The 27,378-nt window shown below is 41.3% G+C and overlaps 3 protein-coding genes across 12 annotated transcripts in view; 2 read left to right on the forward strand and 1 right to left on the reverse strand.

The window, feature by feature from the left end:
• CTNNA3 (catenin alpha 3) overlaps nucleotides 1-3,083 on the forward strand; it is a 396,734-nt gene extending 393,651 nt beyond the window's left edge. For all 6 annotated transcript variants that reach the window (XM_039386770.1, XM_039386769.1, XM_039386771.1 and 3 more), the window contains one exon: nucleotides 2,898-3,083. In XM_039386770.1, coding sequence (XP_039242704.1) covers nucleotides 2,898-3,083 — 186 coding nt within the window. The remainder of the gene's footprint in view (nucleotides 1-2,897) is intronic.
• Nucleotides 3,084-5,731: 2,648 nt separating this feature from the next.
• LOC114001869 (F-box only protein 15-like) lies at nucleotides 5,732-16,620 on the reverse strand. 3 transcript variants are annotated; one of them, XM_039386736.1, is made up of 5 exons: nucleotides 16,501-16,620; nucleotides 12,705-12,824; nucleotides 10,680-10,784; nucleotides 6,228-6,470; nucleotides 5,732-5,945 (listed from the first exon to the last, which is right to left on the reverse strand). In XM_039386736.1, exons 1-5 carry the CDS (start codon nucleotides 16,599-16,601, stop codon nucleotides 5,732-5,734), a joined length of 783 nt encoding a protein of 260 aa, XP_039242670.1. In that variant the 5' UTR covers nucleotides 16,602-16,620. The 3 variants fall into 3 exon arrangements, with proteins under 3 accessions (XP_039242670.1, XP_039242672.1, XP_039242671.1); XM_039386738.1 differs by lacking the exon at nucleotides 16,501-16,620 and adding an exon at nucleotides 15,348-15,540 and having other exon boundaries at nucleotides 12,705-12,818; XM_039386737.1 differs by lacking the exon at nucleotides 16,501-16,620 and adding an exon at nucleotides 15,348-15,539.
• On the forward strand, nucleotides 16,474-22,633 carry TIMM21 (translocase of inner mitochondrial membrane 21). 3 transcript variants are annotated; one of them, XM_039386734.1, is made up of 6 exons: nucleotides 16,495-17,187; nucleotides 18,428-18,490; nucleotides 18,590-18,840; nucleotides 20,103-20,176; nucleotides 21,947-22,052; nucleotides 22,146-22,633. In XM_039386734.1, the coding sequence occupies exons 1-6, from the start codon at nucleotides 16,914-16,916 to the stop codon at nucleotides 22,236-22,238; spliced, it is 861 nt and encodes a 286-aa protein (XP_039242668.1). In that variant the 5' UTR covers nucleotides 16,495-16,913; the 3' UTR covers nucleotides 22,239-22,633. The 3 variants fall into 3 exon arrangements, with proteins under 3 accessions (XP_039242669.1, XP_039242668.1, XP_027601848.1); XM_027746047.2 differs by having other exon boundaries at nucleotides 16,507-17,187; nucleotides 18,590-18,687; XM_039386735.1 differs by lacking the exon at nucleotides 21,947-22,052 and having other exon boundaries at nucleotides 16,474-17,187; nucleotides 22,146-22,229.
• The last annotated feature ends 4,745 nt before the right edge of the window (nucleotides 22,634-27,378 follow it).

Raw genomic sequence — 27,378 nt, forward strand, 5'->3', positions numbered from 1 at the left:
TTAAATTTATATAAAAGTCACATCCTTAGAGGGAGGCCAGGGACAAAGGTAGGCAAAAGGCCAGTTCTTTGAGTTGGCATCTTACTGGCAAGTAATGCACCAGCGAGAGGAGAGTCAAAATCTTCACCAAGTAGTTACTCCACATGTGTCCTTAAATGGCCTTAAAAGTTCAGTTTCTCTGATGGAGAATCGACTGAATCTTGAAAGGGGCTGGAATGAAAAGAAACACCAATCTCACAGGGTAAGTCAAGTTGCAAATGGGAGAACGCAAATAACATAAGCCCAGTGCTGGAGAATCCAACTAAAATAAATAGCCTTCTGAGGAGTTAATTCAGGGAAATTAAAGACAAAAATCTATACCTTTTTTGTAATAGAAGAAAGAAAATATCAAAAATATAACTGCTCCTCTCACCTAGTCTTAATTCTGTTATCTGCTACTGTCTTGGAAGTAATGAAAAAGTCATTTTCTCCCGGTGGACAAAATAAACCTGTAGTCATGTAATAGCAGTCATTCAATTTAGATCTTTATTTCACAATTACCATTATGTTGCCTATTTTGATACAAAATCAAATCTGTGCTTAAAAGGGTGTGTATCCAATTGTTTTATTTTGTTGCTGTGCATGGTTTTAAAGCATTATGAGGGAAAGGAGAGAAAAGACAAGGTCAGAATTATAGTCTCCTTTGCCCCTTTGTTCCAGTGGATAATGTGTCTCATTCCACCTGAAGCTCATTATTGTTGGCAGATAGCAGGATACTGTATGTCACAGCTCCCTCATTAAAATGTCATCTTTCTCGTGGTTTCAAGATCCAGGCCTGTGATCTTGAACTCAAACCAGTACAGAAGCTGGGGGCTGGGAAATACCATAGACATCCACCAATCAGCAAACATGCATCAGAGCTTAAAAAGGTCTCTTCCCTCTGTAGCCCAGCTCTTTATTTTTATGTTTCATACCTTTGCCATTGTTGTGGTTTAACCCCAGCTGGCAACTCAGCCCCACACAGCTGCTTGCTCACCTCCCCACCTTGGTAAGGGGCAGGGAATAGGAAGAGTAACAGTGGGAATACTTGAGATAAAGTCAGTTAAGTAAGTAAAGCAAAAGCCGTGCATATAAGCAAAGCAAAACAAGGAATTCATTCCCCACTTCCCCTGGACAGGCGGGTGTTCAGCCATCCCCAGGACAGCAGGGCTCCATCACGTGCAGTGGTGACTTGGGAAGGCAAACGCCTCTGAATGTCCCCTTCCTTGTTCTTCCCCCAGCTTTACGTGCTGGGATATCCCCTGGGTCAGTTGGGATCAGCTGTCCCAACTGTGTCCCCTCCCAGCTCCTTGTGTCCCCACAGCCTCCTTGCTGGTGGGGTGAGGTGAGGGGCAGGTGAGGCCTTGGCTCTGTGTGAGCTCTTCTCAACAATAACAAAAACGTGGTTATTTTACCAACATGTGTTCCGGCACAAATCCAGAACAGCCCGTGCTAACTACTGTGGAGAAAATTAACTACTCCAGCCAAAAAACAGCACACCCAGCAAGCTTATCCTACAGCCACGAGGAAAGTGTGTCTTGGTCTTCTCTGGTCTATTTAGTTTTGTGGGTTTTTTTAACAAAACAAGAGAAGTAGTCCTCAAAACAGTTTCACTTTCTAAGTCTGTGACTATAGGGTAATTCTGACCACTGTATGGTGATTCCTTCCACCATTAACCATTCTATGATTCTCTGTGATTCTGTGACTGCAAATTATAACATAGTTATATGTTGGGAAACCTGTAATTTCCAGTAATTTGTATAAAAGAGAAAATTAACCCTGTACCAGAGTGATTCTAGCATAAATAAGATCTCTGAAAAGACGTGGCTTGAAAAACATATGCATTACGTATAAGACTGATTGCCTGTTATGTTAATTATAAGTAATTCAACCAGTGCCTTAACTTTCTATTTTATTGATGGTAGGTAATGTTTTATAAACAAGAATAAGTCACAAAATATTTACTGTTTAATTGCGGAGTAATTTCAGTGTGTTAATAGTTGCTGCATGTAGTTGTGAGTTCCTGGTGGCCTGAAGGGGACTACTTTCCAGGGAAGGTGCTGGATAAGAACCACAGTGGCAGTAGAGCCATCAAGACCAACAAGCCCAAAGGTCTCCCTGCTTCCTGGGGTAGGAGGTATTATGAAGGGCCAGGACTTCCATGTGGCCACATAATATCTTGGCCCCTGTCTGCCTCCTGGCCTGTTCCTGACACAGAAGGTTTATCTGCCCCTTGTCTGGAGAAGGCTGATGATCTTGGTCATGAAGAAGAACATTAAGTAAAATATTTCTCTCGCCATTTTCAGGAGGTTTTGGTAACCTTATTCACATACTGATTTCTGACGTGCTCATCTGTTTATCTTCTGCAAAGACAGAATATCCATATTTGAACAATTAAGTCTTTTTTGGCTCTTCAAATGGTAATGTAGAACCTTCTCAGGAGAGAGAACGTGCATACCTGAAATTTTTAGGACAATTAACCCTTTTCATTGATTATTTCCTACCCGAATCAATACTGCATTTTGTAACTTGCACATATATCATACTTAAAAACAGTTAGGCTCCTTAACCCTAAGAAATAGGAGCAACTGTTAGTCATATTTCATAAAGGCTCTGTGGAAGAATGTATTCTTTCTCTCACTATGTTAATATTAATGGTTTCACAAACACCACTGACCCCATCACACTGAGATAATTTATTTGGCACAACCAGATGATAGCATACAGATTTTGAAATTGAGAAGTGCTCAAACTAGAACAGTTGGCCCAGGCCACAGTGGTTTTAAACTATATATTTAATAATGTACAGCGGTTTCGTTTTAAAAAAGAAAAATACTCTGATGTAGATGTTTTACAAATCAATTTATTCTATGTTTTAGGCCAAGATGACTCAACTGCCAGAGGCTGAAAAGGAAAAGATAGCTGAGCAAGTGGCTGACTTCAAAAAAGTCAAGAGTAAGCTTGATGCAGAGATTGAAATATGGGATGATACCAGCAATGACATAATTGTTCTGGCCAAGCGGATGTGTGTGATTATGATGGAGATGACTGACTTCACAAGGTAATTATGCAAAAAAAGAGTCTTCAATATTTATAAATTTTGGAGGCCACTGTCATATTGTTCAGGCAGCAAATACTGAGTTTTTAATATCAGGTGACAACATCTTTACAAAATTGAGTGAATAAGCTAATGTAACACACTAGGGAGTGGTACTGAAGTGTGGGGAGATCTGAATTTTTGAACTGTGCTTGTCCTTATTTTTTTTTTGTTTGTCCTCTTTTATTAATTTGGTTGGTAGGGTTTTTGCACATCTTTTAGCACTCTTATTTCTGCTCTCACTGAAAGGGAAAAAACTCCCGAAATAATCTTGATTTTAGGCAGTAGTTTTGTCTCATCTGTTTCCTTTCTACTTGTATCAGACCATGCTGTCAAGCATGAAAAACACTATACAGAGCCTACCCGTGGCAGTGCACTTTCATACTCATGCATATTTTATATCACATTACCTGCTCTTGCTTTCATCAGAACTCTATCATGCTGCTGTATGTAGTTTTGAGGAATGAAGTGTCCTGTAGCAAATAGCTGTCAAAGCTGGCAGTTTTTTCTGCTGCCAGTATATGTTCTATGATGCTCGTTTAGCAGGAAACAATCTTAAATTCAGGAGCTTTCTCTGCCATGCACTGAATTAAATGTTCAGTAAATTTCATCAATGTAATTATACCAAAGGAAGATGGTGATGGTGTTGTCTGCCCTCCTTACCCCCTCCCCAGTCTGGTTAGAAGTAAAATAGTCGCTGGCAGGTGAAGCCTTAAAACACAACCACTCCTGCAAAACACTTATTGTCTCATAAAATAAGTCCATTCATGCAAGGTATGAAGAAAAATCTCAGCCCCTTAGACAAATTCCTCAGGTGTGTAAATGAGCAGCGTTGCATAGAGCTGGACCAGGTAGCAAAGCTGGGCTCTGCTCTAGGCTCGTTCTGGGGAAGACAGCTGTTGCATTTTATCACACTGGCACCTTCCAAATTCACCTTCGTGTGAGAGAGATTTAAAGACCTGCATGGGGGACTCTGCAACCTTGTTCTTTTTAAGAGTATATGATTTGTATGGAGATGTAGTGGTTTGAACCTTGTTCTCCCCAGAGGCTGAGAGAAGTGGTAGACCCCAAGGGGTGGAAACCCCTGGAAGTTTTGAAATTCTGCCCAATGGGCGCTCCTGCAGAAATGTAAACATATCACAACCAGACCGGAAAAGAAGAGTTGTAGTTTGGGGTTGTAGGAGAGGTGGCCATGTTGTAGAGCCACGAGGTAGGGGCTCTGAGCCCCTTGGGGCCTCTGGCCCCCTCCCAGCCCCTGGCTGGGGGCTGCAGGGACCTGGAACAGCATAAAGCTGGGCTAGGTGCCTGTAGTATGCCGGGAGATGTTTTCTCCATGGGCACAGAGCAGCAGCCGACGCTGACCAGAGAAACGGTGGCAGAGAGCCAGAGATAAGACCTGAAGTGAAGAAGCAGCAGAAGCAACATGCAGCACTGCAGAGGAGACTCCTGGAAGGAGAGTCGAGGAAAGGAGAGCCAGCAGCTGAGAGCTACAGAGTTCTTGGGGGTAAGACTGATACCAGATCCCCAAAACTCCTTTGAGACCTCCTGGAAGGAGGAAGATGATGGACTCTTACTTGAAAGAGCCTTGAAGTGCGACATGCACTGTAGAAAGGAGCTAGAGAGCTCCGAGAGGAATGCAGGGGGAGTTGACCTTGGCTCCCCCCCTTGCACTGCTGCCACGGTGGCAGCCTGAGAGACAGGGCACAGAGGCCCTGCAAGAGATACCAGACCGTCACGAAGACCCCCCTGTGTCTTCGTGATATGACGTGGTGAAACGACCTTGTCTGGGGTTACGAAGTCCACGGAAGACCCCTCGGTTTGTGAGGCGATGGGGCCGGGGGAGCTTGAATACCTCCCTCGTGGACGCTGGCAGAAAGCCAGCTATCAGCTGCTGCATGCATGAGAAGAAGAAACCTGCTGCCTCAGAAGATGCTGCTGTTTAAGGACTGGAAGGGATCTGTCCTTTTTTCCCTCCTGGACTTTTATTTGGAGGGGAGAAGAGATCTGATCATTGTAAATACTATATGTCATGGTAGAGATAGTTTGTGATCATGTGTATAATGTGATATGGTATTTATTTGTACAGTCATTGTAATATATTCCCTTTTCCCCACTTTGAGTCTGGTGTGTTTTGTCTGGAAAAACCTCTCTCACATTAGGTTGAGATGTGGGAGGGGGGATGGAGCTAGGGAATTGGATGTTGGGGCTATCTCAAACCATGACAATATATTACCTGACTGTAGCCATATAAATATTGACGAACTGTTCCAAGCTAAACGTCTCACATTAAATTCTCCTAGATTTACATGTTTCTTTCACACCCATTTGTATCTATGCCTTAGATTCAGCCTTCCAAGGCAGGAGCTATCAGTCTGTATATCACATGCCAGTAGCTACACTAACCTATGAATTAATGTCATAGCTTGTTAGATTATACTGTTTCTTGTTAAAAAGCTCTACTAATGAAGAGAAGAACATAGGCTTTGGAAGAAACGCTACAGACAGGCTTTCTAACAAAGAACTAACTTGTTGAGCCAAACCAAGGTCAGATAGCTCCTACAAATATGTTATCAATCAGTTACACCAAAAGACACCTCAAAAATCCTATGTTAAAACTCACCCATTCTTGTTGGGAGGCATATTTTGGTCAAGAAGCAACGGTGTAACTCCAAATAGTTTTAGGGTTGACACGACGTCTAAGCACGGCCAGTTTGTACCATACCAAAGTATGGTAACAGATGTGTGCTTAAATGACAGGTTTGCCTTCTCCGTTACATGTTCTTTTCCATTTTTGTCCTTTAGAACAATTATCCAACTCAAGCCAGAGAGTCTGTTATTTAGGAATTGAGAGGGGAGAGGGATATTAAAAAAAAAAAAAAAAAAAAAAAAAAAAATCGCAAAACTTAAACTATGCTTGCAAGAGAATTTTCAAATTTCTACTAGCTGCTACTTATGTTTCTCAGGTTCAGTTATTTATAGGCTATCATATCTTCTCATTATGATACTCATGTTATAACTCTATTTCCATACCCCCACCCCAGCATTTCCAAAGCCATTAATATTCTGTACACTGTTCTTGAGTAAACCACTTCTGTGACAAGGAATTGCTTACTTCATAGCTACTTTGTTTTTACACGGAAGACCCGTATAAGGATCTAGAGGTTTAGCAAGTCGCATTACTCTAGTTTTGACAGCAGCTGTTTGTTTCAAGATGTATTCTTTCTTCCAGTACCCAGGCTTTTTATCATGTAGAGCAGCACAGCCCAAGGGAACAGCTTCTGTTTGTTCAGACTTCATTTTCCAAGTTGTCCTTTTTGGCTGCAAACAACTGGAATAGATTTTCAGCCAAATTCCACTGAAAATAAAAATAGAATAAAGAGGAAAACCACATAAGTTTCAAGAATAGTCAATTTTTTGTACTCACATTTCACCTATGCTTGAGCATAATGTTAGCAGAAAAATATGAAGTCCCAGATTATCAGCAAACTACATTTGATCTAAATCTAAGTTTCTAGAAGAGCAGTAACTGGAGCCTCCTAGCTATGAGTTAAGAAAATACAAGGGCACGGTTGCACATTTTTCCCCATTTTGACCTTCCAAAAGCCCACGTAAGGTCAGTTTCCGTGGTGCAAACATGAAGGCTCAGGAATCCAAGGATGCTAGATGTCAGCATTTCTCATGGGCTTACTAGGCTATCTAAAAGACTGTGGAATCCCAGAACACATTTCTTGTTCTAGATTATACATACCAAATGAAATCCAATTAAAACTTTCTGCTCTACCATGGTAGAAGAAGGGGGGAAGAAAAAGTTATTCAGTTAAGTCTTATGATACTTCAATCAGGTTAATAAACATCTCAATTACATACACAGAAAATGTTTGACTAGTGCTCTAGAAAATAGACTAATTGGATATTGAGAACTTCCCACTGTTTTATATCTCTCAATAGCACACCAGAGCATGTGGTTTTTAAAAAGCCTTCCTTCCCCTTATGCTGCTACTTCCTTCACAGATAGACACTGAGCAGATTTAAAAATAAAAAAAAATGATAACACAAACAACAACAAAACAAACAGATCTGAGATAAAGCTATCATAAGGAAACTATGAAAAGGTAAGTCTTGTCTCTTTTCCTGAAAATATGGGATCCAGGACAAAGCTCAGACTCAGCAAGTGAAGTGAGAACTGATAAGGGTTAAGCAGTTACTTTTGAAAATTCCTCCCCAAAACGATGCATCCTCCTCACACAAAATCAGCTAGTGGAAAAAGCGGTTTAACAACTCTTACTCAACAAAGATAACCTGTACCCCTCAAGTTCCTCACACAACTGAAAGTGGGGTGGAGGAGGACAATTAGAATCACCTATGTTTGGTGGTACCAGTGTCACTTCAGTCCCTTCTGCATTCTCTTTGGAAAACCTGACAGAAGACATGACCTTCTGAAGACAAAGAAACATGACAGGAATAATGGCTTCAGCTATTCCATGTAAGGAAAACTATGAGGTCACATTTCCGCCCCTCATATCCCATATCTCTAGAACAGTTCATGGAATACTGAGTACAAGAAGTTACAAGAATTTAAACAACAATCTGTGAATAAAGGTTTCCAATAAGTTTTCTAATTCTGAAGTACTAGACACACAGTTTACATAACTGCACTAAAGAAAATTAATAGCAAGAGAAACAAATTCTCAAGAGACATTTTCTACCATTTATCAGCAAGATTACCTTTACCAGCCCTCACTTATCCCCAGGCAAACTTACATTAATGTGGTTTGTAATGCATTTTCTCTCTCCTTGAAGCATTAAAGCATTCAAGGACTGAATCCATCCCACACTGCCTCCTATCCATCAAAACCATTCTCAATTCATCAGCTAAGAATAAGCCCCTACATGCTGAGAGTCAGGTTCTGGTTATTGATGCAAACATACTAAGGAATTTTGAAAAAACTTTCCAGCCTGCTGCTGTACAGATATATACAGAATGCTCCACTGTCATTTTTTGAGACAAAGCTGTTTAAAACACAGAGCAACGAGCTTCCATGACTGGAAAGGTGGGTTCACAGTCAACATGACCATCTGACTTTCGCTTCTACGAAATCGGGGCAGGGGAACATAAAGAACAATTCCATAAGTAAAACAAAGATTTAAGATACTTCTATTTTAAGACCAGAAAAAGCGACCAGGTTATTACATAATATAAAACATTTCCAATAGAGGGAGAAAATTTTTATTTAATTCCAAAGCAGTTTAGAATTGTGGGGTAATGAAAACAGAGGAGAGATGTCCTTGACATATCATCATCAGGGGAAACTGAGCTGTGTATCGTCTCACTGGTCTTAACCAGTTTAAATAGCCCAGTAAGATATCCTTATAACACTCTCCTGTTAACTAGAAACCCCTTTCCAAGAGAGACATCCTTTCTTTCATGGGGAGAGATACTCCACATCTGACTGCATGATGCTGAAAAGACAGAGCTTAGTAATAGGCATTTCCTGCATTTTGAAGGTTCAGGTTCAGGCAATATAGGTGACAGAAGACAGATTTGTCACCAATACCTAGCAGACTTGTCCTCACTCGCAGCTACATGTTGCTTCTTCCTTTTCCAAATAAGCATTGTGCAAGGAGATGAGAAATCAGTTCAAGAAGCTCTAAAATTCAGTTAGGGCAGGGAGGTAGAGGAGAAAAAGAAGGACTTGGAATTACAAGTGTTTAGGAAAGCATCACTGCCCCTTCATTCTCAACTTCTGAAGAAGTCAGGGCAGATAAATCAAAAAGGTATCCAACTGGGAAGTACAGGTTTGCCTCTTTCACAGCAGAATACATGCACTTTTTGCCTCAAAATGTGAACTTAATCTCAAGGCCTCTTATTGGATGTTACTACAAGCCAAACAAAGCTCTTACTGCTAATTCAAATGCCAGAATCAGACACAGTTCATCATCAATCACCACCTGACCACAAGAGCAAAAAGATTCTTCCCCCATGCTCTGGCTTCTCACTTCTCGCGCATGCACAATCTGCAGGTGATGAAAATCCGCAGGCTTTCAGACAGACCATCTATGTGAGCTTCCCACAAGGCATAACAAGAAGGCTGGAAAAACAACATATGGGGCAAGGAGAGTGCAGAAAGGGGGCTCAGAAACATTTCCTTGTCTTGACAGTTATACTGGAAGCCATCAACGCCAAGGAACTGTTCAAGCGCAGACATAATTTGAAGAGCCCGAAGACAAAGCACTGCATTAGGCAGCACAGACACATCATAATGAAAAACTGATGGTCCTGTTGCACAAAGGACAGCACCCTGTACATCCAGGACAGAAGAAAAAACCTAAAATAGATACTCCGCCTAAAACACAAGATCAGATTTGTCAGAGAAATATGCAGGGACTTCAATTAAAACTTCTGGTAATTCAGAACAAGATTTGAGGTCTCAAAAAGGTTCATGAAAATCCAGCAGGAAAATGACCTGGTCCCACTGAACCAGTCAATCTCCTAGATAAAGGAAGTAGCTCTTCCCCAAATTCCATTTGTGCACATACAGTAATCTCTGTCAAGATCAGAAAATGGAAACAGACATTGTTGAGATGGAGACAGATGAATCATCCTTCCCTGTAGAGTCACAATGGTTTTATCCTATCTTACTATCTTGAAGTGGAAAACACATACTAAGATACATAATTTGTCAACTATGCAATTTTTATCCACGCTTACCTGCTGACAGCTTCAAAACATAAATCTGGATTACAGTCTTCCCTTTAGATTAATCAGTTCTAAAGGTGTCAATGCCAATGTAAACCAATTCACTGCACAAGTTTCAGCAAATAAGGGAGAAATGGATTCATACTAGACACAGCAACTTCCTATACAGGAAGACATTTTCTCACTCAAACAACACTAATGCAGCAGAATCCTAGAAAAAAAAGGATACCCAGACATCCCAATTATCATGTACCAACTCAGGTCTCTCCTCTCTATCCTTTCACAAAATTATCATGATACTGGTAGGAGCCATTCGTGAACTCTGTATAAGCAGTCGCTTACAAAAAATATGTTGGTATTTATGTTCGTCTCTTTGTTTTCATGCAGAAGTCACCAAAATTTGACAGAAAGAGCAACACATAAAACCTACTAGTGGATCATTTGATTAAATCAATCCCTTTGCAAAAACCTGATGAAAGACCTAATAAGTAGGACTTTAAAATTATGAAAGCCACTGGCTACACATCACTAAGGACTGCCCAGTTCAAAAAGCTTGTGCAGGTGCATGTGAATACAAACAAATATATGCAAATTTTACAACAAAACAAATGCAAATAGCAACATTTCAAAGCGCTGTATTTAGTTTTCACTTCATAACTCCCACTAAACAACAGGGCCTGCACAGCTAGAATTCCATATAATACATTGTACTGCAGGCTATGAAGTATATTTGCAGCAGAGTAATTGCTCATAGGCTCATGCATCAGTGCTCTGGCATCAGAGAAACTAAATTAAAAAGACCCATAACTCAGGTAACTCAACAGCTGCCTGACTGAGACCAGCACCTATACCCTCCCTCTTCCTTACTTGTCATTAGCCAGATCATAGAAGAGTTTATTCACACAACCGACAGACAACAGGGACACAGCATCCAAATACGAAAATATCTTCAGTAGCATTTCTGATGGCATGCTGGAAAACAGGAGAAAGAAGAACACTGTTAGACTTACCTGCAAATTCCAGAAATTACACAGGCAAAGAATTTTAAATTCAAACCAGAGCAAAACAAAAGAGGTGGAAACTATCAGCTTGTAAACACACAAATCAAAAACCTAAAGAGTTAACCCAGAGTTTGGGTTCTGATTTCACTCTCTTATATATGGCATCTGCGTAAAACAATTCATCACAACTTTTTGAAGTGGCACAGAACAATTACATGAAAAGTTATTGGTTTGCATTTTCACTAACTTTATTAACTTTAACCCAGTTTGACATGACACTACCTCATTCAATCTCAGTTTCTTACTGCTTGTACCACGATTTTAACATTTAGTCCATAACCACCAGTATTTGCCAAAGCTGCAGATATCTCTCCTCCTGACTGTGGCATCAGCTTTCAGGATGGAACAGGACAGAAATGTCCTAGTCAAACAGTAAGATCATGCTCTACTTCATCATAATCTTCAAACAGCATGTGCTCAGAGCTCTCATGCAGTTTTCACCAGAAAAACATGAACTTTCACATAAGAGCCAAGTGGCATCTTGAGATCATTAAGGTTTCTGTGCATCTGGAAGGCTGCCTGAAATGCAAGTGGCAGTCTAAGCATGATAAGCTCAAGATACCGTGGAGATAAGCCACCATGATTTTATCATTAACAGACAGAAACCTCATACCCTTCAAGAGGCACCTCATAACTGCACAGAATTTAAAATACATGCATTTTATACTCTAATTTTTTGGAGCATACAGTATGGTCACATCAAAATCACCACTGAAAATACAAGGTGCTGTGAAAGTCAGTGCCCCAGCTGTGCCTCATCCTTTTACTACTGTGTCATTTACAACAGTTGTTGATTTATAATACTTTATTCCAAAAGCACAGGGCTGTCAAGGGTAGCACGATAATGCCAATACTCCAATGTTTGTATTAAACCTCAGAATCTTAGCTGTAACAACACTGAGGCAATGTGCCAAAACTTGCAACATGCCAAACTTTGCACGGTTATTATGCAAAATAACCCATAAACTGAAAGCCCAAAGTAGTGCATTTTTTCCAAAAAGAATTTAGAAGTGATCCCTTAAAAATAGGCAAATTAAATAAAATAATACACTTGATCGAGAATTCTCAACAGCAGTTTTCACAACCATATTATTCTTTCTTTGAAGAAAGCTGAAAGGATTTTTTTTCCTTTTTTCTGTCATCTTTCACACCAGAATAACAGCATAAAGGTATTGAACTGGCCATCCAATGCAAAACAGAGAAATCTTACACAGGAAGCTACCAAATGAATAAAACAAGGAAAATTAATTAATCTTTCAGGTAAAATATTCTTAGATGGGGTTCTTTGTAAAAATGTAACTAATTTTCAAAAAGAAAATTCAGGATTATATTGAAAGTGCCCTTTCATTGTTAAACAGGAAGGGAAACATTTACCTTTCAGCAAATATGCAACAGTCCCTTATTTCTCCCCCCTCAATCCCACTCCACTATCCTCAGCCTCTCTATACAAAATAAAAACCAAGAATCAAGAGAAAAATACAAAGTTTAATTCCAAATTGGCTTTTATTGAAGTAATAAAACAACAATTTTTATTCTCAAAGAACAACACTGCTCATGACATGCAAAGGAGTTGCTGAAGGCTTCACATGACTTGGAAAAGCTACATATTTCATATGAACTTAGAAAAGGTGGCAAAGGACAATCATGACAGTAAATATTAGAAGGTGAATACAGGATCACGAAGCAGGCCAGGAAAGCAAATCTTTTCAACTCAGAACATTTGACATAGAAATCTTCAAAATATGAACATAATTACTGTAAGCAGTCAAAAGACGGCTTAGAGTCTGCAAGGGGTCTTCTGCTCTTACTCCTAAACTAAAGACATACTCACCTCTCAATGCACACCCTTGGTTTCCGTTTTAGAGCAGGCGTCAAATACAGACTTTTAATTCCAGCATTTACAGTTTCAGAACATTCCCCAGGCCTGGTAGCAAATGTCCTTAGCCTATTTCTAAGAAAGAAAACCCATTAGGAGTCACATCTTCAAAAAATGAAGAAATATGCATATTGCACACACCTAGACAATCAAGGAAGGATTCAGGGAATACATCACATGGCAACTCATAATATCTGCTCACAGATTTGAACAATTATCACCATGTTAAAATACCTGACACCAGGAAGATGTCAGATTTAAACTCACAGCTGTCTCTCCTGTGACTAATCTCTCACAGCAGTCAGAAGGGAGTAGTGTCACTCCACCAGACCAGTTTGAATCCAGTACAGATTTATTAGGGTTATACAGCTGCATCATGTGGTCACCACAACCAAGCCCCACAGAGGTCTCTGCAGTGAGTCGCACTCACTGATTAATCTTCTGTTTTGCAACATCACTCCAGAGACATTTTTGAGCCATCCAACTTTGCTAAGCTATTAAAAGATACCAAATAAAACAATGCCTTGAACCTTTCTCGAAAACTTCTGAGGTTCAAAATTATTTCCTTGAACATACAACAGAATCATATTTGAAACAAAGTTATAGTCTCATTTCAGACTTTCTCCTGCTAAAGTATTCACAAATCTGAGAGATAAGTGTTAGTTCAACAGGCAAGATGGGTATCAGTGTTTTTACAGTTCGTTAGTACATCACAATTTGGATAGAAATTACTTTCTTTTATTCAAGAAAGCAAATATGCATAATTTTTTCACAAGTAAATTCTTAAAATCCAACTGGTCACATATTTTTCCAAGTTTTCTGATAGCTAGGACTTTGTAAGCTGTAATTATAAATACTACCATTAAACCACATAGAAATATTGAGATTGAAACTCTATCTTAATCAAATCCTTGCACTTCATACCCACTAATGCCACCAAGCAGGCAGAGCTCCTCATTCACTGCATTTGTAATGTTTTAAATTCCCAGGTGACTTTACACCATGTTGTCAAACAAGCTCTGGGTTTCTAGGCAACCAATCGATATTGGGGAAAAAAAATTTTGAAGTATATGGGTACCATGTACATTTAACACATGTTGTTCCTGATTTAGGATTGGTTTATGCTCAAAGAAAAATAAAAATAGAAAGCAAAGAACAACTCTGCTCTACACTGTCAACTGGGCTATGTTAAAAAAAAAAAAATCCAAGACGTTTTACTGAGAATTGTTATAACACAAAAAGACATGCATATTTTAGCTTGGGTGCCAATTACTAACAGACTAACTAAACTAGCTTACTATAAAGAAATAAGCAGGTAACAAATACGACCTGGAGGTCAAGCAAATGTTTTACCCATGTATCAGGATCAAGAAGCACACTTAGATGATAAGGCACTAACAAACTTCATTTTTAAAGAACCATTAAAGGGATTTAGGGACAAAAGTCGTGTTCAACAGCAGCAGAGCTATCACTTCTGTATGTTCCAGGACAGCATAGCCAAAGCTATTCTGCCCTGAATCCATGCTGAAAGCATGGAGATAACTAGTTTAGTTATCTCCATGATATAACTTCATAAACTCCAGGTACAGGGGTAATTTAGATAAGAAACTGGGTCCTGGATTTTAAAATACACTTTATCTTCTACAAGCATAACCTGCATTGCCTGTATTCAATCCTTCCTGCTCATTTTAACCACTCCTTGCATCCCTCTCTTCTTCACCTCAGGAAGGAATATCTGAGGTAAGAGAAATGTTGCCTACACATGCCTTGAAAACTTCAATGTAATATATACCCCTTTTGTAAGCTTCAATTAAAAAAAAAGTGCTGAACTTTCACATCTTCCAAAACAAAAATACTCTTAAGGTGTGAACAACAGCAAATCCAATCCATAAACTATTTTTCAAGTACTGCGCGTGCTTAGATTTTAAATTAGTATTGACAAAATACTTTTACACCACATTGACAAAGCTTGGGCAGATAAGCACAAGTCAATGACAGCTGTTATGACTCCTCTTTAGAGACTTCAAGAACAGCCGAGATGCTCTTACTCAGAGGCACAATAACTTCAACTGCTTTTTCATTAGCTTTCAACTTGTGGGACTCAGTTTTGTACCAGTATTTTCACTTTCATACCCTATAGTACTTGCAATGTGATTTGGTTTTTTGATGGTCAGCAAACAAGTCTCTTTCAAGTAACGTATTTTAAATAATGTGTATTAAAAGTACTGAAAGAAACGTGTCTCCTGTTCCAAATTTTAAAGCATACCTGGGGATAAACAGAAATTACAGTAACGCTTTGAAATTTTTTTTCATCTAACAAATCCAACGTCTTTTCACAAGGTGGATATTATCCCACTCCATTTACAGATTAAAAAGAAAAAAAAAAAGGGGGGGAATAAAACTGCGTACACAACCACAGCTCTTGCCGTGACAATTTCAGAGCTAGAAACCAGGGCCGTGGGACAGGTGGAAGGGGCTTCTCAGAGGAGCAATGGGTGTTGAGGGAAAAACAACAAACCACCCTGGCCAGGCAAGGTGAAGGAGGCCAAGCAGGCAGCCCTGGGCCGGCAGAGCCCCGCTCGACGCGCCCCTCGTTACCTGCCCCGGCCCGTCGCCATGGCCGCTGAGCCGCCCCAAAATGTCGGCTTCGCGCCGCCAGCAGCGAGGGAGGGAGGGAGCGAGGGAGCGATGATAGGAGGGGCGCTGTCTCCTCCCGCGGGCCACCGCCGAGCGGAACGGCGGTAGCCCGAAGAAAGCGGAGCCCGGGAGCGCGGCCCCGGGGGCGGCGGAAAGCTTTAAAGCCCGGGGCAGGCGCAGCGCCTGCTGCTATGTCGCCGCCCCCCCCCCTCCCTACGCCCCACGGTGAGCTCCGCGCCAGTCCTGGGAAGCCGGAGCACGGTGTTCTCCGCGCTCGGAATCACAGAATCAATCGATTCCAACCTATGACCAAACACCACCATGTCAACTAGACCATGGCACTAAGTGCAACATCCAGTCTTTTCTTGAAGACTTGCAGGGACGGTGACTCCACCGCCTCCCTGGGTAGCCCATTTCAATGTCTAAGCATCCTTTCTGTGAAGAAATTCTTCCTGATGTCCAACCTAAACGTCCACTTGCACAGCTGGAGATTATGTCCCCTTGTCCTATCACCGGTTGAATGTGGAGGAAGAGGCCAACCTCACCTGGCTACAACCTCCTGTCAGGTAGTTGTGGAGAGCAATAAGGTTCCCCCTGAGCCTCCTCCAGACTAAACTGCCCAGCTCCCTCAGCCTCTCCTCATAGAGCATGTGCTCCAGACCCTTCACCAGCTCTGTTGCCCTTCTCTGGACACACTCCAGCACCTCAATGTCCTTCCTGAACTGGGGGGCCCAGAACTGGACACAGTAACTCGACGTGAGCCTCATCGGTGCCAACTACAGAGGGGGGAAATCATTTCCCTAGTCCTGCTGGCTGCACTATTTCTGATTCAAGCCAGGATGGTATTGGCTTTTTTCACCACATGGCACACTGTTGGCTCTTTTCAGTTGCCTGACTAGCAACCCCAAATCATTTTCCGCTGGGCCGCTTTCCAGCCACCCTGCCCTCAGCCTCCAGCCCTGCCTGGGGTTGTTGTGGCCCGGGCACTTGTTGTAGGACACGGCACTTGGTCTTGTTGAACGACATAACGTTGGTCTCTTCCGGTCTCCATTCGTGCAAACGTCAACTGCAGCGCTTTTACACACCTGTGTGTGCCAGACCAAGAAAAACATACATAAAAAGAACGCTCCGAGCAGCCTCCCCGAGCCCCCTTAAGCGAGGCGGCGGCTCCCCCCACAAACGCGGTTGTGCTGTGGCTGTGGCGGCGCTGGGCATGGCGGGCGCTGTAGTGACCTCGCTGGGAGCCGCTCCCGGCGGCGGGCGGGAGAGGGAGCCCGCCCAAACTACCGCTCCCAGGGCTCGCCGCTGCCGCTCGCCGTCCCAAACATTTCCGCCGGGGCAATGGCGAGTGGCGGCTGTCGGCGGTAAAGGCTCAGTGGGGCTCCCGACCTGCCGCTCGGGGCGGGAGGCTGCCCTGGCTCTTCCCCGAGGGTCCCCCGGGAGAGCGTGGCGAGCGGCAGGAACATTCCTTTCGGCTCGGCTGCCCCCACCGTACCGCCGTGAAGCCGGCGGGGAGCCGTGCCTGGGATGCTGCCCGCCTCCCTCGGGCGGACATGCCTGGGGAGGAGGCTGCTCGCCCCCCGCGGATGGGCGCTGCTGGGGACGGGGACCGGGGCGGGGATGGGAACCGCGTCCTGCCTGAGGTGGCGGCACCAGCCCCCGCTGCTGCTCCGGCCCGCCCGGCAAAGTATCGGGACGCAGGCGGGAGGGCTGAGAGCTGAAAAACCTGGCGAAAATAGCAAAGGTGTGTCCGTGCAAAGGGCGCGGAACGAGGAGACGCTGCTGTCGGCTGCTCAGAAAGGTAAGGCGAGCGGCAGTCACAGTGAGGAGGATGCTGTGCGCTGCTCAGAGAGGCTGTTGCGGAGACGAGTTTTGTAGTCCCAAAACACAAGTATTTGAAAAAAACCCACAACACATCGAATCTCTGAAAACTACCAAGCCGGTTTCTTTTCACAGCGTACTGTTTGAGCAGTTGGTACCTTTCAGTGTATGGATAGCGCAACCAGAACAAAGTGTGGCTTCTTCCCAGCAGCCTGTTGATTTAGTGTTCAGATCACGTCAGGGACATGCAGCCTGTCTCACGGCTGCTGAAACAAGTTCACCTCCAGCAAAAATGTTGAAGCTCTGTCTGTGATACTAGTTTCTTTATGGGGTTGCTGTCAAAGCTGTATGTGTGATACTGGTTTCTTTATCGGACTGCCGTCACTTTGGATGGTGTCATTCACTTCAGTGAAAAGTGATTACTACATAATTAGACTCAGTAATTCTAAGTGCTTTGAAATGGTTTATGAAAAATGCCTTCATCTGAGTAGGAGACTGCAGGAGAAATGATTATTAAAGTTTCCTAGGTAACTTGTGCTTAACTGAAAGGCACACTTTATCACTTTAAAAGATTAGTAATCTCTTTTCAAGTTCTCAAAAAATATTTTGAAACAGAGAATCTCTTGTGACTTTTTTTGGAGTGTATACTTACAATTTTACTAATACTTTAGATCAAACCTGATAGATAAAAACTAATCAGATAAACAGTAGTTAAAGATGTTAATAAATAAAACACATATTTTGGTCTAATATTCCTCCTTTTTGTTGTTCTCTTGATTAGTAATTAATAAAATCAGTTATTTTCAGTGTGTGCAATTTATAAGCTTTTGTATTTTTACTTTTCCCATTCTGTGCATAAGAATTGCAATGATTTTGGATTTAGGTGCTAAATACCTCTTTAGTTCTTAAAAAATGTAGCTCTCACGTACCCAAAAAGATAGCAGTAAGTGCTTTTTTTGGATCTTGAAATCATCTAGTAGGAAAAGAGAAAATAATAAGGCTTAACACAGAGATATAAACATGTCCTGTACAATATAAGAGATGTTCCATGGTCTCTTGCTTATAGTAATGAGACATTATGGAAACTGTTACTGGAATTTTTTCTCCTGCCAAAATGTTATTTGAGCTGCAGACTAATAGAAGAGCATTTACATAAGAAAGCTATGCAAGTTTTATTATCCAAGGTTGTAACTTCTGTGTTGTTTTCTGTCTTATTTCAGTGAAAGAAGCTGGAAGAGACTTTACCTATTTTATTGTGGTGCTTGTTGGAATTGGCGTTACAGGTTATTTTTTATGATTACATTCTTTATCAGAAGACACTTTTTATAAATTCCGTCAGGTTTGGTAAGTTTTCATTCCATTCACTGTTATTTCTGTTACAGGTGGTTTGTTCTACGTGATTTTTAAAGAGCTATTCTCTTCTTCTAGTCCAAATAAGATCTATGGAGATGCCTTGGAGAAATGCAGATCTCATCCTCAGGTTGTTTTTTGGACTTTAGTCATAAGTTTATGTTTCTCAGTAGTTACTGTCTCTTTTCAAGTCAAAAGTTTTTGCAAGGAATCTCACAAGCCAAGCTATGGGAAAAGCCATGTGGTGCTTAGAAGATCTTGTGGTGCTTTTAACTGGCCAGAGGTGGGTCAGCTTCAAACTGCAGCCTGTGTTAGGACAGGTCAATGCAAGCATTGAGCCTGCGTGAATTAGCCTGCTGGAAGCCAAGTGAGTGTGCCACAGCACAAAAACTGATGCAAATACAGTCTGCCCTTCAGAGCACGTGCTTGTGCCTACATGCAGAAAGTCTTACAGATGTACCTGAGTACCTGCTACATGTAGTACTTAAGGAGTTCTGCAGGCCACAGAAGCAACTGGTCCCTCTTAAGTTCTGTAAATCTAGCCTGCTGCCTTTTCTCAGCACAGTTATTCTGTTGTGACACTTCACTACGGTTCTGTCATTCTGTGAAACACTGAAAAGATAGATACCCAGAAATGTAAACTTCCTCCGGTTAGTCTTCCCGTGGCTAACAGGAAAAGAGATGCAGAACAGTCATGGGATCACACGGTCATCATAGCTAGGTGTAAAGAAAAATCAATCTAAAACTAGATTCTAAAAACCACTACTTCAGGCAAAACAAGAAATGCATGCAGTAGCTTTCAAACAAGGTTGCTTCAGATGCCGCTGAGGATAACCTAGAAATGAAGTGACAAGTTGTCACTAGAAAAAAAAATGATGACTGCTTTGGAACAAGTTTGTAGAATTAAAACTTCTCGCCAGTACTTGCACAGTAAAACCTACCCTCCCTTTCTAACCAACTTTAAAGTAAGTTAAAACTAGGTTAATCTGCTCTGGCGCTATAGATTTGAAAAAAACCCTGAATTTCTTCAACAGTAGTGTTTTTTAGATAATGCGAAGGGGAATGCATTTGCATTTTAAACTTTGAAATATTCTCTTGGAGGAGACATGAACAAATATTTCATGCTTTTTTTTTCCTTTTTACACAAAACGTCAGTTTACACATCTTCATCTCAGAGGACAGTAAAAGATTAGCTCAGTTGCTTAGCGCGTGGTGCTGATAACACCAAGGTCACAGATTTGATACCCATAGTGGGCCATTCACTTAAGAATTGGACTCAATGATCCTCGTGGGTCCCTTTCAACTCAGAATATTCTGTGAAATGGAAGATATTAATAGGATTTATTTTAAATGTCTGATATTTGACTATAAAGGAGTGGAATACCGAGGAATTTTCCTTAACACTGTTTTCTTTCATAAACTCTTCTAGACTCAGAAAGGGCATTTCGTTAAAAGAAAATGCATTCCTAGCAGGGGTGTGAGCTGATACCGGAATATCCATTTGTATGTGATACCTTCTGACAATTCTAGTCTCTTCTTTTGTAGGTAATTGGTGCTTTTGGTGACTCTATTAAAGGTTATGGGGAGGCAACAAGAAGAGGAAGACGACAGCATGTCAGGTACCCTTTGGTGTTTGCCCATACAGACAGTAGTTTTTGCACAGTAAAGACATTTTGGGTCACAAATTAGATCTAGATTGAAGAACTGTATGTGACATACCCTGTCACTTCTGAGTGAACATACAAGTTTTTTGCAGTACCTCTTGTGTGACATGTACCAGTAAGTACAATAAAATACCAGTTCTGAGTGCCTCAAAACAAGCAATGGTCATCATGGCAAACGTAGAGCTGGTCTCTCCAAAAACCAGGAGGAGTCTGAAGAGAGTAGTAAAGAGGCCTAGACATGCGTGTGGAGAACAGGAATCTGACTGAAGTTTACAGTCTGAAACTGTTCTGAGCTGGCTACCCATTCCTTATATTGCCTTTTTTTTTTGAGGCCACATCTCTATTGTGTATTTAACAGAACATCTCTCACCTAAAGCTTTCATCAGTGTGTCTATTTATAACTCTCTTTTTGAGAAAAACAACAGAACTTCCTCTGTGCTTTGCCTTTATTGGGTTCTTTGACTGGAATATGTTCAATGAGGTTTCATATAGGATGAGACACATAACCCCCAATACACAACTTGAACCATAAAATTGAGGTTGGGGTTTTTTTGACTTTTACTAGTTAAAGTTTTATCTCTTCACCAGCCTCTGTGAAAAAGTGTTTAAAGCAGAGCTGCTAAATGAAATGAATATGCACAGACATTTTAAGCACCACTCTGTAAAATGAACTATGTAGATAAGTAAATGTATTATGAATCAGCTTTCCTGATTTTTCATTACCATCATTTTGAATGTCTAGTATTTAAAATAAATTTTTGAGCTGAGAACTGTGTAAGATTGTAGAGTTTGCACCAGCAGTATAAGGATGACCTTCAATGTCTCAAAAATGTACAGGGTTTTTTTTTGTGTATGAACACCTTAAATGTGAATTTACCACAGTAAGGCTCTTCATTCATCTTTGTTCTCTCTAACCCATCATGTCGCCTTAAACTGAATTCACAGTGTGTACCTGGGTATGACTGATGGAAATAAGAGCTTGGTAGAATGCAGCAGTTAGTAATTTCAGTAGGAAACATAAATTTGCACCAGAACTCTCATTTGACCATTAGTTTCTGAAAATGGTCACTTCGAAAGGAATGGGACCCTTCTATTTATCTAATACATGCACATAAACCAAATCCAGTCTAAATATCAGCATTTGGGTTGTAGATCTGATATCAATGCCAGAGTTATACAACTTCAACAGAATAAAATTATTGCCAAACTAAGTAAAGCACGTAATTAACTGTTTTGATGTGATTTAATCAGCCCAATACTTAAGTTGACAAAGCATGCTTTGTGTATTTTGGCTTTTTAACTTAGTTTAAGTGCCTAAAAAAAACCCTGGTAGTCGTGGTGATGTGGGCATCCTTTTCTAGGGGATGGCTCTGAATCCCAGGGTTCTTTAGAAGAAATACAAGGAAATTCCAGAGTCTTCAGTTACTGGATTGCTTTTGAGTTTTTAGGGGAGGATTGGGGTGAGAACATTTAAGCATTCCGTCTCTTAATCCTTAACAGCTAATTAGCTCTTCTAACTCCACTAGTCCTTAGGCACTCACAGTAAAGTTTGGGAAGAGCAGTAGAGAAGGAATCCATGGTAGCATAAGGACTCCATCAGAATACACTTTCTTACAAAATGAGTAAGCAACCCCTCTAAGTAAGTTTAAATTTGAAGTCTTAACTGGCATATAATATGTATCCTTGCTGGGTGGTTGGGTTTTTGTTTTGTTTTGCTGTTTTTAGTCACATTGAATACATAAAGGACGGATTGAAACATATGCGTTTGAAGTTCTATATTGAGGGCACTGAATCAGGGAAACAGGGAACAGTCCATGTGGAAGTCAAGGAGGTATGTACAATTGCTAAATATAGCTGGCAAGCTTAATCTTGAACTTAAACTGCCAAAGAGAAAAAAAACAGCCTGAAATTGTTTTCCTTACAGAATCCTGAAACAGGAAGATTTGAGGTCCGCTACATAATTGTGGATGTTGACACCTATCCGAGAAGAACCATTGTCATAGAAGACAACAGATAGCCAACGATCAAAGTTGCTGCCTTGTCTCATTGAGTGCTGGATAATACTGGGGTAGCCAGTCTACAACGTGAATTGTTTGGTGTTCTTGATTGTGTCTCCCAGCTTTGGGGTTGTGTTACCGGAAGTAGCCTCTCAGGGCATCCGTTAGGGACTTTTGGTAATAACAGATACAGGATTTAAAGTGAAAACAATGAAATATAGTAGAGTTATCATTTATGGCAGATAGTCTTGACATAGAAAAGCAATGGCTCATAATAAATTGATGCTGGATAATACTTCTGCACACCCAAATACTGAGTCTTCCAAGTTTTTAGGTTTGGATGGGAAGTTTTTTGTCTTCCTTTGCTTGGATTTCCCACTACCACTGCAATAAAGAAAGTGGTATTTTAACTGTAGACAAACTCTACTGTTTTCATTCTGGATGCCTTTGTAGGTCAGAAGGTAAAATAAGAATGTTAGTGATGCAAAACAGATCTAGCCCAAAAGCATGTAACGGTAGGAGGAGTGGAGGCACACAGCCGTGACAAACAGCTGAAGATAAAGACTTTAGTATTCATATCTTCTAAATAAATTAACACCAAACAGAACATCAGCACCATCTGCTCCTTCCAGTGTTTGCCATACATACGTGGTTGTAGCAAGGTGAGGGTCAGCCTCTTCTCCCAGGCAAGTAGTGACAGGATAAGAGGAAATGGCCTCAAGCTGTGCCAGAGGAGGTTTGGGTTGGACATCAGGAAAAATTTCTTCACTGAAAGGGTGGTCAGGCGTTGAAATGGACTGCCCAGGGAGGTGGTGGAGCCACCGTCCCTGGAAGTGTTCAGGAAATAACTGGATGTGGCACTTAGTGCTGTGGTTTAGTTGACACAGTGGTGTTGGATCAAAGGTGTGATCAGTGATCTTGGGCATATTTTCCAATCTAATGATTCTGTGATTCAGTGAATATAGCAAGTGAGTCAGTCTACCCCCTCATGGGAAGGGGAGCAGAGCCCTTTCAGGGTGCTTTCAGTCGTCCCTCTTTGCTGAAGTTGCATTACAAACCTTGTCATGGTTGTCTAAAAGTCAGTCATAGACAAGGGGAACTGTACTACTTGACAGTCGCTTTTTCTCTTGGCCACCTCCCTCAAGATCACAGAGAAAAGAGAGAAAGACCCCAGTATTTATAATTAACTTCTGATATTCAGATACTTATAATTGGTGACACGGGCTGTGCCCCCGGATGAATTGTATAACAGAGATGGACTTTTTACCATGCAGTGCTCATTACTCTCCTGTTGGCAATAAGCCACATTTATGGAAGACACTTCTATCTCTAAAAGTGTTCTCTTGTAATTTCAGGAGAACATTTTGTATTTGCTATAAAGCTGCCTTTTCTATAGAGTAACTAATGTGTTCAGGAAGTAGTGTACTTCACCATACTTTGTTTTCAAGCCCTGACACCAAAATGCAACAGTAAGAAATAGGGGCATACACATATAAAATGTTCATGAAGCTAAATGGTAGTTAATATATTCACTGGTGTCTCTTTAAGAAAACTATCAAGCTCCAAATACTGTTACCTTCAACATGTTTTGAAAAACACAACATTCCATTTAAACTTCTCTCTTTCCCACCTTGTCTATGTCTAGAAGTGTTACTTATCAGGGAATGTTCTTCGTCCATAAGGTGCTGCTCATGATTTTCTTTTACTGTCTGCATCACCTGACTAGCTAAGCAGATATACCAGGATGCTTTTCTTCTTATTTCTTGGATGGAGGACATGACTCTAAAGGACATCACTTCTCCTGCATTATGAAAAAGCTGACAATATACTTGATAAAATGAAGACAAAAGTAGCAGAAGAAATCCACCTTTACCCAAGCTTAGATATATTAGTGTTCTTAATTTGAACAAATGACAAATACAAGGCTTAAATGCTTTCCTATCTCAGTGACGGAAAGCTTTTGCTAGTCCTTTTTCTAGGAACATCTCTTCAAGTGAAGGAAAAAAAGAACTTCATAGCTTCATTTATCATTCTCCTCCTAGCTAGATACCTATCACCAGCAAGATTATTTAAGCCCCATGAGATTTTCAAGAGTATTAAAGTTTTATACATACGTAGTTTGGCTGCAGAAAAAGAAGTTAAACAGTTTTTGCTAACAAGTCTTGTGGGAACTAGTTACTTCTTTCCATATACCTTCTGAGGCTGAAGTTCTGTTGGTCCCTATGGACCAGGCTGGCTTAAAACATTTCCTTAAATCCTGTTTCATGCAAGCAAATATATGGAAACACCATAATCAAAATTAGGTAAGATGAGTCCAGCAAGACATCTGGAATACAGAACATTGATCTCTTCTGCAGTACCACTTTACCTGGTAGTTTCCACTGGAGGGGAACAGCTGCATTCACTGAGTTTAAACATCATGTTTGAGAACACCCCTGTCCTAATTCTCAAAACAGCCTCAGTTGTTCCTTATAAAGCTGCCCCTGCTTCAGTGGATTGCTGTGCTACCAGTAAGCCATGCAGAGATCCTTCTGTATGGTAAGCAGGTCAGTGTTCCATCCTCTCACTGGATCATGGAACGGGAGACGGCAAAGTAACTGGAAGGTTCACCTTCACTTGTCAGTAAACACAAGCAGTAACCATTTCAGTGTTTCCTTTTTAAAGGTCTTTCTTCTTTTTCTCTGGGAAAACACAGAATTACAGTGTATACCAGTTATTTCTGATGTAGAAGTGTCATGTTATTGTTACTAAAGTGGTGGGGGGGAAAAAAATCATTGCCAGTGAGTCAGAGCCAAAACAATGACATTTTCATGGAAATTAAACACATTTTCCAGAGTTCAGTTTTGATTGTTACAGAATTAATAAAATTGTATATGCTCTAAACCCCCTTCTTCTTTAGGAAATGAAAATATGTCACTCACCAGTGAAATGTTGTTTTTCCAGAAACTCTTGTGGCAGACTACTCAAAATGTATTTAAGGCATATGTACAATTTGGTCTTAACTTTCCTGTCTCTGCACTCATTTTTGTGGATGACAAAACTTGTGTATATAGTGTAGGCAGCCAACATCCTGAGAGCTGGTTAGTGGGAATAATAATATTACCATATTATTTTTGTGAACTCTCTTTGAGTCTAGGTCCTATGTATACCTGCTGTATAGTGACAAAAAGAAATATCCCTTCAGGAAATTACTTTAATGAAAACTTTAAAATATCAAACATTATTACTCTTTCACTAAGCTTCAGTAAACAGAAGATCTTGCAAAGAAAACGTAATCTTAGGCTGGGAAGGAAAAGTGGTGTTGTGCATGACTGAGTTTAAAAATGATCTGGATACCTAAATATTTCCATCATGGAATTCAAGTTAAATGATTGATTTAGGCAGTAGAGTCATGATCTTGGAAATGGTTGCAAATAAATACATGTCTGGTAACAAGAAACTTGAAAAAACTCACTTAACAAGCAGAGAAGACAGGAATGTGAGTAAGACAATTATTGTATCGCATGCCAACTGCAGAAATAAAAAGCCAGAGAAGGTATGCTGGGGGTTTTCACAATTCGTTTCAGTTTACTCAGTCTCATTCACTATCACAAGAGGTGCTATCCATTCTAATACTCGTGGGATTGTTCCAATGTGTAAATTATCAGCAACCTAACCTGTTACAGGTTACATCTAAAAAACATTGAAGACACATATTGAGTCAAAGCCCACTTTTAGGATTCATTGTGGCCTGTAAGCTGATGGAAATACATAAGGCAAGCACAGAGACTGGGGAAAAAGTATAAAGGGAAAAAAGTTTGAAGGAGCAACCCTAGAAATGACAGTAAGGGCTCATAACTGGCCTCTCTATATTGGGTTGTGAAGTCTGCTTGGAGATCGAAATACAGTTGGCACTAGAAAAACAGGAATTTGAAAATAAAAAGATCTTCCTCCTCTTTTTCAGGAAAAAAAAAAAAGCTTAGTCCCTAGAGAGATGTTCACTTGCTCAGAATGCAGAATAATAGAACACTAGTAGAAATTCTCCTTAGGCACCTGGGAATGGGTATCATTATGATATACAGTGATTTGAAACTGTCCTATAAATAATTGAACAGCATAAGTATTTGATAGTTGTTCTTATGAAGCTTTCAGGGGGTTTTATTCTGTATGGAGCAGATCATCCTCAGTGCAATCACACAGCACCTGAAGGATGGACTAGGGATCAGACCCAGCCAGCATGGGTTTAGGAAGGGCAGGTCCTGTCTGACCAACCAGATCTCCTTTTATGATCAGATGACCCACCTGGTGGATGAGGGGAAGGCTGTGGATGTGTCCACCTGGACGTCAGCAAAGCCTTTGACACCGTCTCCCACAGCATACTCCTGAAAAAGCTGGCAGCCCACGGCTTGGACAGGGGCACTCTGTGCTGGGTTAGGAACTGGCTGAAGGGCTGGGCCCAGAGTGGTGGTGAACGGTGCTGCATCCAGTTGGCTGCTGGTCACTAGTGGTGTCCCCCAGGGATCAGTGCTGGGCCCAGTTCTGTTTAATATCTTTACTGATGATTTAGATGAGGGGATTGAGTCCATCATCAGCAAATTTGCAGATGACACTAAGTTGGGGGGGAGTGTTGATCAGCTGGAAGGCAGGAGGGCTCTGCAGAGGGACCTGAACAGGCTGGAGACTTGGTGTGATTCCAGAGGGATGAGGTTCAACAAGGCCAAGTGCCAGGTCCTGTTTGGCCACAACAACCCCCTGCAGCGCTACAGGCTGGGCACAGAGTGGCTGGAGAGCAGCCAGGCACAAAGGGACCTGGGAATTTGGATTGACAGGAAGCTGAACATGAGCCAGCAGTGTGCCCAGGTGGCCAAGAAGGCCAATGGCATCCTGGCCTGGATCAGGAACAGTGTGGCCAACAGGTCCAGGGAAGTGATTCTTCCCCTGTACTCAACACTGGTGAGGCCACATCTGGAGTGCTGTGTCCAGTTCTGGGCCCCTCAGTTCAGGAAGGATATTGAGGTCCTGGAGCAGGTCCAGAGAAGAGCAACAAGGCTGGTGAAGGGACTCGAGCACAGGTGCTATGAGGAGAGGCTGAGGGAGCTGGGGTTGTTGAGCCTGGAGAAGAGGAGGCTCAGGGGAGACCTCCTCGCTCTCTACAACTCCCTGAAAGGAGGTTGTAGCCAG

Source organism: Pipra filicauda, unplaced genomic scaffold (assembly GCF_003945595.2).
Source record: "Pipra filicauda isolate LSUMZ 115617 unplaced genomic scaffold, ASM394559v2 scaffold4_size7858003_pilon, whole genome shotgun sequence".
NCBI classification, from domain to species: domain Eukaryota; kingdom Metazoa; phylum Chordata; class Aves; order Passeriformes; family Pipridae; genus Pipra; species Pipra filicauda.